The sequence below is a fragment of the Melanostigma gelatinosum genome, assembly GCF_949748355.1.
Source record: "Melanostigma gelatinosum genome assembly, chromosome: 3".
Lineage (NCBI taxonomy): Eukaryota > Metazoa > Chordata > Actinopteri > Perciformes > Zoarcidae > Melanostigma > Melanostigma gelatinosum.
In genome coordinates, this window is record NC_136636.1 from 9,659,827 (window position 1) to 9,674,263 (window position 14,437).

At 43.2% G+C, this 14,437-nt stretch overlaps 1 protein-coding gene across 1 annotated transcript; it reads right to left on the reverse strand.

The window, feature by feature from the left end:
- Nucleotides 1-274: 274 nt before the first annotated feature.
- tacc1 (transforming, acidic coiled-coil containing protein 1) lies at nucleotides 275-13,786 on the reverse strand. Its single transcript, XM_079297053.1, has 13 exons — nucleotides 13,343-13,786; nucleotides 11,664-11,773; nucleotides 7,559-9,608; nucleotides 6,611-6,674; nucleotides 5,684-5,876; nucleotides 4,819-4,883; nucleotides 4,218-4,349; nucleotides 4,041-4,117; nucleotides 3,868-3,911; nucleotides 3,290-3,453; nucleotides 3,086-3,192; nucleotides 2,846-2,966; nucleotides 275-2,341 (listed from the first exon to the last, which is right to left on the reverse strand). Exons 1-13 carry the CDS (start codon nucleotides 13,495-13,497, stop codon nucleotides 2,276-2,278), a joined length of 3,348 nt encoding a protein of 1,115 aa, XP_079153179.1. The 5' UTR covers nucleotides 13,498-13,786; the 3' UTR covers nucleotides 275-2,275.
- Nucleotides 13,787-14,437: the final 651 nt, after the last annotated feature.

The following is a 14,437-nucleotide window of genomic DNA, read 5'->3' on the forward strand; positions in this document are numbered from 1 at the left end:
CTGCAGGAGGAAACTGCAGCCTCTTGACTCACAATCAAAATGCCACTAATGACATGTCTGTAAAAAGCAACAGGAGTGGACATTGGCTGCGTGCATAAAAACGCAATTTGGTGTCTGGCTTGCCTGTAGGAATGAAAAAATGTCAGAGTTTGCTTGTTTTGGTTCATCGCTGCAGTGATAGTGGCTTCAGGAACAACAAAGACATTACGTGTTTTCGACCCATTATCTTTTCCGCTTAAATGATTCAGGCAAACGAGTAAATATATTAAATTTTAACCATTTATTCAGGAATTCACAAAATATAGCCATTCACATACAATCTGAGTATACTTAATTCTTCAATTTTACAAATATTAAGAACAATATTCTTTTCATAAAGTATAAAATTTACACATATTGTACTGCAACAATGTATTTGCATCGAAAAGCACTGTCAGACGAATGTAACACCACTACAGTAGGACAGAGTCACACTGAAACTCATGTCATTTTACAAGGACATTTGGCAATTGATTGTGCTGACGTGAAACAAGGCTTCCACAGAAGAACTTGTCCTTTATATCTCAAACACATCCGACCGAAAACGAACTTGTGCGTTCCTTCAAGTTTAATCGGACCAGAAAATGCTGATGCTAGCAATGAGGATATGATTATTATTATTATATATTACTGATGAACTCCCTGGTTGCCAAATCACAGACTTTCAACTTTACTGCAAACTCATTATTACTCACTGTTCAGGATGTTGTTGATCATAAAATATTCATACTTTGGCCACAATGTTTGGAAACAACGGCATGGAGGAACATAGCAAACTATATTTTTTTTACAAAATAGACTAAATAAAGGCACACCAGTAACATTTGGGCTCACACAAAATATGAATACAGTCCAAAAACATGGCAACAACAGAATGTTTCTAACTTTCGGACTAACGCAGAACAAGAAAATGGTTTAATATGACAGTATAATAAGAGCAAAGTGTCATCACCATCAAACCACCATCAAATGAATAAGAAACAGAATCTAAGATTCTCTCAAGTGCTCTTCATATTTAACAATCGCAGAGATTTATGGTCGGCAAAATGTACATGATGTGGTTTAACTGCATAACTGAGGACTTCATCACACACTTGTATATGTTACAATGTGAAACACAGTCAAACAAACTCAAAGGCAACTTAAGAAATACTATATAAAGTATATAAGTAATATCACTTACCTTATAGTTCATTTGCTGATGAACGAAGATAACCAACAGAACTAAATTGTCTGTATCACAAAAGGAAATGGCAGCAAGACATTTTTCTATCGGCCAGGAAACAAATACACAAGGACCAGTTTAGTCACTCAATAGAGAAGACGGTATCATCAACGCAGTTAAAGGTATAATATCGGTCGTCAAATTGTCACTTTCAATTGCCCGACGTTAGTGAGAACCAAGAATAAAACATAATTTTTTGATTGTTTCACGGCAGTTATGTTTCTGAGGCACGAATAAACACATGCGCACCTCCTCACAAACCTGTGAGCCTCGGTGCGCCAAGGGGCGGGACAAAGCGGCTGTGTTTGAACTGGGAATGAGAACGGGCCAGAACACCCTGGTTATTGGCTGGGGGGTCACATCCCCAATGTGGGGTGCAAAAGCTCTTTGCTGATGCCCAGAAGAGCAAGATAAGACGAAAAGAGAAAACACAGGCAGAGGACAGGGTTCCTGTAGGTACGGACACCGCAACACACTTCTAGTGGTTCATAAGTGATGGTGATCAGTTGCATATTATACCTTTAATTATAGTGTAGACGCACTGTGTTAAAAGATGTCTGTGCTGTGTCTCCACATCGTCTTTCCCTTAGTTCCAACGTTATTTCCTACAGTTTTGTGCTCAACACACTGTATAAAACAGAAATGTAAATTCTTTGTCATAGAACCAATGCACACACAACAGTTAAAGGTGGATGAATCTTTGAACAATAAAACGAGGCTTTACTGTCAATCCTTCCCCAAATATCAATAAATCTCCTTCAAAATTATTAAAAATATACCTCACGATAACTCTGTGCTTCTACAACTGCCATGACATAATTAACAGTGTGACAAATGATTGCTCTGGTTTCATATTTCAGTCTGAAAAGAGCAACCATCTGTATTTCAAATGTTGTTGCTTTTTCAAAAACGTGTACGCAGGGGGGAGAGAAAGAGGCTGAAGTGTGCTTAAGTGTGATCATGTACAGTATTTACATCAATGTCGCAGTGAGAGTTTGATTTAAAGGCCTCTTAATCTGTTCCCAGCTTGGCGATCAGTTCATCGCATATCTTCGTGAGCTCCTCGATCTCTTGATTCTGTGAGAGACAGAGAGAGGAAGAGTCTGGTTTTAGTACACGAGACACTGCCCCCTAGTGTTAGATAAAGCGGCAGTGTGTTGGCAGAAGAGCATTTCTAAAATCTGTGCAGAACGCCTGCACATGATGAAGTAGCAATTTTGAAAACAATGTAATTGAACACCATTTATCTGCATCTTTTTTTTTTTTTTTTTTTTTACATTGTACAGAGCCACAGGAGTGGGATTTTGCTATAAAATCTATTCGATCTAACTGTACAAAGCAGGAGATACTTTTCCAAAGCAAAAACAACAAAAAGTTACTTTTGGTGCAATAAGTAAAGAGCTGATTGGAGGACATTTATCATTTATTTTGTATCAACTCAGAGCCAACAGACAAACTAAATGTGTTCGTGAAAGGGTTTTAACCTCAATCATCCAGAGTGTTATTTTCAGCATACCCTGCCTTCCACTTAAACAGTTTAACACAGCGAATCAATCTTAATCATGTTTGTAAGCATCCTACCTTTTGAAGGACAGCTCTTTCAAGTGAATCCACCTTCATCTGCTCCTTCCTCAGGCTGGCGTTGAGTGCGACACTCTCAGAGTCGGCCTTGGCACGTACCTGTGCTATGTCCTCATTAGCCCTGTTAGAGCGGGAGCGAGGGAGACAAGAGAGATCGTCACAAGGAAAGACTGTGTCATTATTAAAAACCTGCCGAACGATTCTATCCAGGAATCACAAACCGCAGACTTGGAAGCTTACTTGTCCAGTTTCTCCTCAGCGTGCACCTTGAGGGTTTGGTATCGCTGCTCCTCCTGCTTGATCCGCATCAGGTAGTCCTGTGCGCACTTCTTCAGCACCTCCTCATTCTGGAGAGACACATGCGGAGAACGTCTAGTCACCTGGCTCATACGTGGCAGCGGGCTGGAGAGCATCTCATGACATTCATACCGAAGCTTTACTGACCTTCTTGAAGCCCTCCAGCACTCCCTTCATGTTCTCATACCTCCTGAAGAGGTCAGCGAAGGAGCGCTCCACAGAGTTGAGGTCGGCTATGGCCTGATCCCTCTCAACGGTCAACTGCCTGACCGACTTACTGCAGGACAGGGACTTCTGCTGCTGCTCGTCCTCTGCAACCAACAGAGGAGTCAAAATACAAGATTTAAAGGGCTAGATGCATGCATTACGATAGGCCACAGCTTGAGTCGATGTTTACTTCCTGTCAGCTGATGTCATTCACATACACACTGCAACAAGCAACTCTCAGCCTTGTGGGTGCGTCTGCTGGACGTTTTGGGCCACAGCCTTTAGGCCGTTGTAGAATACAGAAGATCAGCGCTAGATGTAAACACTCTCAACATGAGGCTAAGAGTTGACATTTTGAACCTCATTGTCAAATGTTCATTTCAAATCCTACGCACTGCAACAGGAACCAACAAAAGACGACGTCTCACAATGTTGGGGAGCAGTCATACAAACACACACACATTCTGGTGGCATGAAGTGCATGTAGACTTCACCACCACCAGGTGGCAGCAACTTACCAATCATCTGTGCAACCGTTTTCTCATACTCTGCAACGATTTTCCTGTCAAGATAAAAACAGAAAGTGCAACATTTGTCAGCTTTATTTCTCCAAGGTATTGATATTTATTATCTATATTTATACTGTTTTAAATGTGAAGCAAGGTTCAAGAGAAACAGTGAAGCTCCATACCTCATCTCCAAAACCTCAGTTCTGCTCTCCTCATACTTCCTCTTCCACTCATTGACCTCAATCTCTTTAGTCATGATCTGATTGGACATGACGAGGTCAATGTTAAGATCTATAAACTTAGCAATCATCGGATTCACATAATCAAAGGAGAACCGGTTCTTTCGGACAGTGGCATACCTCTTCTCTGATCAGGGTGAGCACTCCTGCCTTGTCCATCTCACTCAGAGGCATGTTGTCCTGGGACAGGGCCGCTGTGTCTTGGACCTCACTGCTGGCCATCTTTGTTGTTTGGGTCATCGATATCTCACTCTGTGGAACATGCAGAAAAACATACTGCGGGCTCAGCCTAAGATCTGACGAGAACATCCATGATCCTTAGAGTTTGTAAGCGGATCCCTTATATGACATGTCACTAATGACCTCATCTGCTGCTTTAACTTTTCATTGCAGATCACATGATGTCTTTGCAAGGTGCACTCTGGGAAAACTGTTCACACGTGTGTTGATTTTACTCATCAAACACTTGTATAACCAGGAGGTGCAAGTGTGGTTATCTTAGAAAAATGTCTTGTGAGTAAATTATTAAATTGTTGGAGCAAAACAGCTATCAGGATATAAGAGAGCAAAAAATTAAAAAGCAGAAAAATGTATGTCCTACTGGCGAATAGTTTAGACGAGCTTCTTAGTAAATGAGATAAAAAACTGTGGGTGCCAAACAAGCCGGTCATGTTTAAATATTCATACTGCTCCCTCCCTGTGGTTCCTATAGTCTACTTACCATATCATCTTTCAGACAGCAGGTGTCCTTCTCCTCCTTGTGATCTGTCATTTTACTGCCAGGACCTTTGAGGAGAAAAAACAACAACACACAATTAAATGAAAAATGACAACTGTTAACTGCCCTAATTACTCCACACCGTAATCTTTCGGTCACTATTTGTCTCGTTTTTATTCGATTCCCTTGTTTCTGTACTGAGAAGATGGTGCGATACTTGCACTACAGACACAGACTATGGGAAACATTTGTTCCCCAGTGTAACATTCATAACTTTCTTATATCTGGGACAGGGTTTTGCTGAGCTTGCATGCTCCATTTTATTCCTTTATTAAGTTCGACACTTTCTTGGGGCATTGCAGATTCTCCAACAGAGTAACTGAGAGAATTATGTAACTGAATCACTCTTCTTGTTCAGTTTCCATTTCATCTCGTTGGAACTGGCACCTCTAGTTGCAGATGATTGACGGATGGATGTTGTGATATTGTGGGTTGAAATGGGTCGGTAAAGCTTACTTCATTATTTGTTTTAAAGGAAGAGATTGAATTTTGAAACAAAAATATGATAAATAGATTTTGTTTCTTCCTAATTTTTGCATATAGTGTTAAATGGGGGCACAATAAGACCACGGATTTGATTTCAAAGTTTGAAAAAAATATAAAATACTACGATCATTAATACATCACAATTTAGAAGGTCAGATGGAAGAAATGAGACCAGATATCAGGACTATCGATAGCACAACTAGACTTAATAATTCTGTTTGTTTCACAGAATATAAACGAACATGGCTTTGTGAAGGGGAGTTGGTCCTTCCACTAAAGCTGACTTAAAGGGAAAGTTGAGGGTTTGAAGATCTAAACATACCATCCATAAAAGAAATATCATCGATTGGATGTTTCTTCGCAGGTTCTTTTTGGCATTCAGGTTCTCCTCTCTCCTCCTGGCTGTCTGTTGTCTGGCTCTTAATGCCAGTGGAGGCAAGCTTCTCCTCATCAGTGGCGTGATGAACCCGCTGACTGATCTCTGGGGTGTGAGCCACCACCTCATCCTCCTCCTCCTGGAGAGAAGGGAGGAAGAAAGGATCCACATTATAATGGGATTCATGATTAGATTCACTTCATACTTAGATATCAGATATCAAATATTAAATACAACTCAATATATATGTATATACTATTAAACTCCTTACAGGAAGAAAAACATCAGTTTCAAGCAGCATCAACAAAAACTTTTTCCAATATGGGAAAGTGTGTACCGTTGTGAATTGAAACTCTTAATGAACAAATGAAGATACAGTACATTACTGTAGACATACACAAGTATAATTTATTACAATGCCAAAGATCAAACATAACTCCATTTCATGAATATATTCAAGATGCAATATCCTGAGGAAGTTACACTATGTAAGGTAATGTTGGTGGACTGGGCCTTGACAAACTGCGGTGCTGTACATTTTCTTAGAGACTCTGGCATTACACAATATCGTTAAGGATATCTCCGAAGCATGGAGGAGGTGATAATATTGAGGGCGAATAGTAGCAGCAGACTTATACTTGACTGCAGAGTTATAAGTCACACATCTATCGCCATGCCAAACCAGCACTGCAGAGCATGTGCCACTGCTGATGCTCCTGCCAGCTTGTGTGTGTGTGTGTGTGTGTGTGTGTGTGTGTGTGTGTGTGTGTGTGTAACGAGATGAGGCCAAAAGGTTCGACAGCTGCTGAATAATGGAAATTGCAGTGTCACTGCAGTAAGGTGAAACATTTCAGCTGACAAAACACACATTACCTGATTGCACACGTCAAGCACCAAGGCCTGGCTCTCGTCATATTTCTGAACTTTACAGGAATTCCTACAAAACAAGCACAAAGCAACAACACAAGGGTCAGCATATATCGATCTAAAATCAGCGAACCTTAAAAACGTCTTCTTCCTCCTGTTTCTACAACCACAGAGCTGCAAGTATTTCTGTGCCTTTTGAGCTAATTTCATAGCCCCATAACAAGTGAGGTACAGCTACATACATAACCAGCATAACCCTTCTAGTGCGGCCCAACATCTGGAAGGATCCCAAAACAGGACAAATTAACTTGATGATGTACATGGCCTTAAAAGTTAAGGATAAACCAATGATTTTTTTCTGGCAAAGCAGATGCCTCGTTGAGAGTAATATGGGAAGCAAGCATGCACGAAAGAAAGAGAGCGTTGATAGTGAGAGTACTTACAACAGAAAACAGAGAAACTTGACTTGTTCAGATGTCCTGGGGCTAGTAGTAGTAGTAGCAGTAGGCGAAAGCAGCGGTTGGGGGTTGCGTAACAGACAAGAGGAAGTAGGATGAAGAATGAGGGGGATATTGATTCATGGATGTAAAACAGATCAGGAGGAAGAGATAAAGGAGAGTTTGTGAGTGACTGAAGGCGTTCAGTGTTCATTGAAAATTTGAGCATCAACAGAAGCTGCCGACAGACCTGGAAAAGCTGAAATTAGTCCAAACTACTGCAGCTATAAGTACTTCTAAGAGCTTATATATAACCTGTTTGGGATTTACATCAATGGCCAGTATGAAGTGTTAAGTGTGTCCAGCCAAAGAAGAGGAAGCTCAGTGGAGTGAATCTAAACTTAAAATGACATATAAACTGCATAAAATGAAATCTGAATGTTAATATTGACGATAATGTTACGATCTCAAAACTCCTGGGGCAAGAAAGACAGTTTTCATTTTGCCGTAGACTTACGTGATTGTCTTCTCTTTGTTTTTCTTGGGAATCGGCCTCACTTTTTTCTCCCGCGCCGGTTGCACTGCTTTCTGTTTGCCTTCGTCTTTCACTTTTTCCTCCGGCTGAGGGGCGCTACTGGACGAGTCCTCGGTGCTCATGGGTTTTGAGGGTTTGAAAGGGTCCACAGAGTCATCAAAATTGTCTGGATCAAAACTGTAGGAGCTCTTCGGGAGCACAGGAGAGCCGCTCATCGCACTATTGCTTCCAAACGGATTGAAGTCCGGGTCGTCCCACTGATTCGGATCAAAGTTATATGTTCCTGACTTAGGAATAGGAATATCATCAAGGTTCAGCAGTGCGGTAGAGTCTGAAACCGGCAAAGGAGTTTCTGGAAGAGGATCCGAAACTGGTTCTGATGCTGGTTGAGAAACTGGTTCTGACTCTGGTTGAGAAACTGGTTCTGACTCTGGTTGAGACACTGGTTCTGAGATTGTGGGTTCGGGTGCAGGTTTGCAGGGAGCCTCAGATCCTTTGGCCTTCTGCCTCTTAGCTGCGAGTTTGCCGATTGACTTTTTACCACCTAATTTCCTCGGAGGCGGCTTGCTGACCGTCCCCTCGTCCAGACCGAACTCAAGCATCACAGGCTTGGCCTCCGACGATGACTCGCTCATCTCTGGTTCTGCTGGAGCTACTGAGCTGGCCTCACACGCAGGCAAGGAGCTACCGAGTGGCTCGAGACTGGGGAGTGAGCTTGAACCGAACGGTGGGGGAGAGTTCTGGATTTTGGATCCGCCGCACTGAAAGGGGTTGAAGCTGTCATCCAGCTGGTCAGGGTCAAATTTATAAGTGGCCTTGGGAACAGGAAGTTCTTCTTCCTCCTCATTTGTTTGGGCAAGCTCGTTCAGTGAGGCCTTTACTGTCAGGGGTGGAGGCTTGGACTTGCTGGTTTTAGTCTTTTGAGTAGGCTCTGTCTGATCCAGGCCATTGCACTGTGGTTCTGATTCAGCAAGAGGTTTCTGCTCAGGGGGCTCTGGAGCTAGACTGACTGCAGGTTCACTGCTTAGGACCGAGTCTGGTTCTGGGGCTACAGCAGGAGCTGGAGTAGGAGCTGGAGTAGGAGCTGGAGTAGGAGCAAAAGCAGGAGCTGGAGCTATAGCTGGAGCTTGACCAAGAGCTGGAGCAGGAACTGGAGCTGCGAGTTTGCTGATTGACTTTTTAGCACCTAATTTCCTCCGAGGTGGCTTGCTGACCGTCCCCTCGTCCAGACCGAACTCAAGCATCACAGGCTTGACCTCTGACGATGACTCGCTCATCTCTGGTTCTGCTGGAGCAGGAGCTGGAGCTTGAGCTGGAGCTTGAGCTGGAGTAGGAGCTCGTGCTTGAGCAGGAGCAGGAGCAAGAGCTGGAGCAGGAACTGAAGCTGCGAGTGTGCTGATTGACTCTTTACCACTTAATTTCCTCGGAGGTGGCTTGCTGACCGTCCCCTCGTCCAGACCGAACTCAAGCATCACAGGCTTGGCCTCTGACGATGACTCTCTCATCTCTGGTTCTGCTGGAGCTGGAGCTGGAGCTTGAGCTGGAGCAGGAGCTGGAGCTTGAGCTGGAGCAGCAACTGGAGCTGCGAGTTTGCTGATTGACTTTTTACCACCTAATTTCCTCGGAGGTGGCTTGCTGACCGTCCCCTCGTCGAAACCGAACTCAAGCATCACAGGCTTGGCCTCTGACGATGACTCCACCATCTCTGGTTCTGCTGGAGCAGGAGTAGGAGCCGGAGGTTGAGCCACATCCGGGACAGGATCTGCAACTAGGACGGGGACTGGGGCTAGGGATGGCGCTGTGCATTTAGCCACATCAGCAATTTCCTTCACTGAGGATGGAGCAGGGACAGACACAGAGCCCAGGACTTCTGAAAGATTCTCTGTTTGTTCTGCTTCTAGGGTCTGGATGTTTACTTCCAGTGGTGCACCCATGGGGACTGCAGGCTCATCTTGACCCATGTTGTGGCTGAGCAAAATATCCTGATCCCAAACCGGAGCAGTCACTATCAGCTGCTCCTCCTGATCCACATCTGAAGAAGAATTGTGGGGGAAAAAACACCAGAATTAACCAAAAACAATTCACAATGCAAAAAAATAAAACATGCACACTTCATCCTTTGACAATCTCCCCAATCAAATCCAAACTCAGATGTAGGTGACATCTGATTGGTTCCTCGCCAGCCAACTGCTCCCATTGCTGCTGTTGCCATGGAAATCTCTTATCATGAGGGCCACGATATTTAAACCAAGTAAAAAAAAAAGAGAGCAATGATTTATTTTGCGTTGTGTTTAAGACTAAAGGGGCAGCGGCCGCTGTGGAGTAAGTACTGCCTCTAGGGGAAGCTTTTGACACTTCAACATATTTCAGTATGCCTGTCATACTCGCTATCATGTAATATTATGTTGCTAGGAGACAAGCACAGCCTGCTGTGTTTCTACAGACTTCCACACGCATTAGCATGTTGCCAGAGTGTCATTTTCAATGTACTCCTGCAGTCCAACATGCCCATACAAACATGTCCTCATCCAGGTCCACAACATATTCAATAGAAAAGTATGACTCTCACTCTTGTGTTCATAAAGACAGAATGTGTCACAGCATGCCTGTTTGCAATAATGTGCAAAACATGTGATCAAATTGAATGAATGAAATTCGTTATTTTGCATTTGTTTACCATTTTGTTATATACTTTAATTTTAATGTGTAAAAAGTGCACCTGTGCATATCTGTTTCCAGTCGAACACACATCTATATCATATAAATGATTATCGCTGAACTCAAAGCATTTTTTCCAATGTTAAATAATATTAAAACTAAAACAATGCAACATAGTATTCATATAGTTATATCAAATGGTATTGATCATTAATTATTCATGTTTTAACTCAAGTTGATCATGCATTTCACCACAAATGTATACGTCCATTCAGGAGACATACAAATTAATCCTCAAGTGTCAATCAGTTAATGTAATCAATTTAACATTAAGTGCCTTTTTACCTATCTGTTAAATATTCATGAACTGTCACAGCATATTTAGACTGATGCTGATATAGCAATGGAGACGTCAGTATGTTTACACTCAAAGAAGTTTCTAGAGGCACTTCCACTCCTGCCTGCCAGGATTCAAACTTCCTCATTCACACCTGCAGGACGGGATGTTTGTGGTTGAAACAAAAAGGAACTCGCTCCTCGCGCCACACTGGTCGACCTTCACAATGTACACTTTTGGAAAAATGTTGTCGGAGCTGCTTTAATTAAAGGAAGGGTTTATTGCTCCCAAAATGAGAATTGCACGGTCTTCTACAAACCTCTTTGAAAAGCGACCTACATGATGGTTTCATTCTGCATAACAAGCTTTGTTCTGTCCCGCCCCTCATTGTGAACTCGATCAGTTACCGATACAAAACGGGGCAAACCAAATCCCTTTGTTGAACCTGTTGAATACCAGAGCAAGGGTCATTCCCACACTCTGCTACAGGCTCCTCCTCTCAGTGACAGTGCTTCTGCCATAATCACACCCAAAAACTCAGTGTGCATGCCACCTCACATACCGAGCATGCAGAACATGTTTCACTACTTAGGCATCAGTAACCTTATCTACCTGTAACAAAAACATTGCAACTGAACACATTTGTATGATCCATGAAAAAACGTGAGAACTTGAGATAGTGCTCACAGTTCAATTTAATTTTAAATGTGTACAATTTAAAGCTAAAATGTTGTGGGTAGGTAAATTCCTAAAAATATCAGACTGCATGTGCTCTGATGAACCACGCAGACAGTTCAGACACATTAGTGAAGTTCATATTCACCCAAATATACGATTTTAGAAACGTTTTTTCTTTTGTTGACTATGAAGACAAACACATGTGCAAAAGACTCAAGGAGGGACACTCTGCCTTTAATGTGTGCTTGAAACGACATTTCTTCTGATCTGGTAGGTATTTGTAACGTTAACCTTCAGCTTCACCGTGGTGTTGTGACTGCAGTGTGTTTACGTCTCAAACAGTACGCCAACTCTGCTGCTTCTTCTCTCTCTCTCTCTCTCTCTCTCTCTCTGTTGGCTCAGCAGTGGCCTCACCCGTTTTGTCTGCATCAGTGTTGTTGTTGTCCAGCTCTCCTGGGAAGGTTGGAGGGGCACGGACAGGAGTTACTGCTTCAGGAGTGTCGAATTGACCGTCTGAGTCAGAGCTGTGGAAGCCAGAGACAGAGAGAGAGCGTGAACTTTCCAAAACATTCAAAACATGAGGAAGCAGGAGGCGAAAACTGAAGAGCAGTGCTCATAACTACTGGGACTATGTACTCGTAAGCAAACGGCTTAATCAGTACTGTGAAACAACTGCACTACAATATGTACAATATGTGCAATATGTGCAAGGGCAAATACAATTCTTTATTTCTGTTTGATGCCTCATCACTGCAGTTCAACTGCAGAGTGATGTTCCCTTCTGACAATGTTCTATTTTAGAGACCTAAAGGCGTAAAACTATCATAATTGTTTTATTTCTTTGATTAAAAAAAAGCAAAGATCTGAGAAAAATGATCGTAAGGATGACACCACAAAAGAGCCTGTATATGGAAATGCATTTCAATTATTTTTATTGTTTATTACATCATTTTCAAACAAATTCTTGACGCCAAAATGAAAGTGTTTGAAAAAGCTTCCTGTCGGGAAAAAGATATTAAAACTATGCTGTTTTGGATACAAATCTGAAGTGTACTGAATATAATCTTAAATATATATATATATATACACATTTTAATATTGTAGCATCATGTACAAAGAGGACTTTAATGTGCTTTCTACAAGTATATACTGTCCCCAATCCATCTATATTAGACCTATACATAAATATATCTACAAAAATATATATAAATACACCGAATACTCTTTCCTCTGATGTTGCATTGTGCTTCTGCACCATTTGAGTCATGACGGCACGAAAGAGAAAGAAAACGATGACCGGTAAGTAAAAGAAAGAGAGAAAGAGGAAGTAGGGCAGCCCGCTCTTTCCTGTCACATCTTCAGCACGAGACTGCACCATACAAACTATTCAATGTGTAGGTGTGTATTTATCTTAAAATAAGATGTGTACATTGCAACTGAATACAGTTGCGATGTCCTTTACACAGACAACTTTCAACACTGGCCACATGCATCACAGCGCAGTTAGATGTGACTGGTTGGATAACGGCATGGATAGTAAACAAACAAGCATTTGGGCATTTAAGGTAGAGTGGTGACACATTATTTTGGGGTAATAAAATGTTCCAAGTGTGGAAGACAGCACAAACTTTACTTGGAACAATGGCGAGGACAATATCAAAGCATGACACGAGGAGCAGCGATAAGGCCATGATGCCTTGAGCGTGTGTCACGTTCGTGAGCAACGATTACATCACGAAACTAAACCGAATCTGACTGCAGTGCTGGAGTGTTGTTTCTGTGAAGCCACAGACATCAGGATGTCGTGCCAGTGAGGCTGAGAAAAACATTGTGACGGCCTCAACCTCAGCCACACCAAACACGTGTCAGCGCTGAACAACAACACATGTGATGAATCTGTATGTAAACAAAGGATGTTGATGCAGATAAACCAAAGTGTTTATTTCCCCCCTCTTTGCCGTCATATAATTAGAGGTTCCTCAACCCGACAGGTGGATACACATGACAACACGTGTGAAAATGCCCCGTCCTCCTGTTCAGACAATGTGAAGCAACACTGTGACAGAGTCTCAGGGCTCCAGCACAACACTTGCCTGCAGCCTTGAGATCTCTCCTCCTCCTCTTCTTCCTCTCCACGGTGTTCCCTCTCCTCGCTGGGCTCCTGCCCCTCTTCATCCTCCTCTCCCTCTCCCCCTCTCACCGCCGTCCACGTCCATTTGGCCCATGACACAGGTGACAGCCAGGACATCGCTCCTCTTTCCACGGGTGGGGGGGGTTCCTTCCGCCCTCTTTTCACTCTCACGACTGAACCTTTTCTGTGCGTTTCTTCCTCAGATTTCCACCCTGCCAACAGCTCTCACATCTTTCCACAGAGACGCTCTCTTCACACGAGTTGCTAGTTCCCCATGAAAGGAAGACATCTCTCTTCCGCTCTGCTAGTTCTATATTCTCCGTCCTAAAATCACAAAGGCTTCAGCTGCTTTCTCGCATCCTCTCTCTTAATGTCTCCAGTCACGCTCCTTGTCCCCCTGCCTCTGTGGCAGAATACCACAGCTCTGATCAGCTGGGTTTCAAAATGCTGTTCTCCCTCTCTCCTCTGCGGAACACCCCCTCCCCAACCTCTCCCCTCCACCTCGGGCCCGTCCACGCACAAGAAACACAGCGGGGGAGGCAGGAAGCGTGAAGCCCTAGAAGCGGCCGCAGCTACCGCTCACTCCGCTGAATGACTCCCCCTGTGGTTGGAGAATGGTACGATCCTGTCAGGCCGCTCTTCCACTCAGAAGCAGAAGGAGGGAGGGAGTCAAAAAACAAACACAGAAGGTGGAGGAGGAGCTGGACTGTTGGGGCTCCACATTTTATAGCCCAGAGAGAGGTTAGGAATGTTGGGCTAGATCTTTAAGCCTACAGGCAACTGTTTCTCCCATCCAGCGGCACGACCAGGGGAACCAGTTCTGTTGCATAGCCCCAGGAGGTCTACCTGGCTGGATTCAATGTGTCTGCGGTAACAGTTCACACAGGGGAACATGGCCTTCAGTGCACTCATTAAGTGATGGTAAAAAGCCATTGTTGCATCTGACACAGGTGCATGTTGTTGAGGAAAAGAAAGCGTCACATGACTCAGGATGTGTGTATGAAATACCTCAACAGTATCACAGCGTGTTCCCTGAAATAACTGATGCTGCTAAAGC

Bases quoted from the DNA above. Each gene is read 5' to 3' on its own strand.
- tacc1 (XM_079297053.1), bottom strand. From the start codon at position 13,497: ATGTCCTGGCTGTCACCTGTGTCATGGGCCAAATGGACGTGGACGGCG. The intron at 11,774-13,342 runs GCAAGTGTTGTG...TGGCTTCCACAG, and splicing joins GAGAGATCTCAAGGCTGCAG to CTCTGACTCAGACGGTCAAT. The intron at 3,454-3,867 runs GTAAGTTGCTGC...TGTTGGTTGCAG, and splicing joins AACGGTTGCACAGATGATTG to AGGACGAGCAGCAGCAGAAG.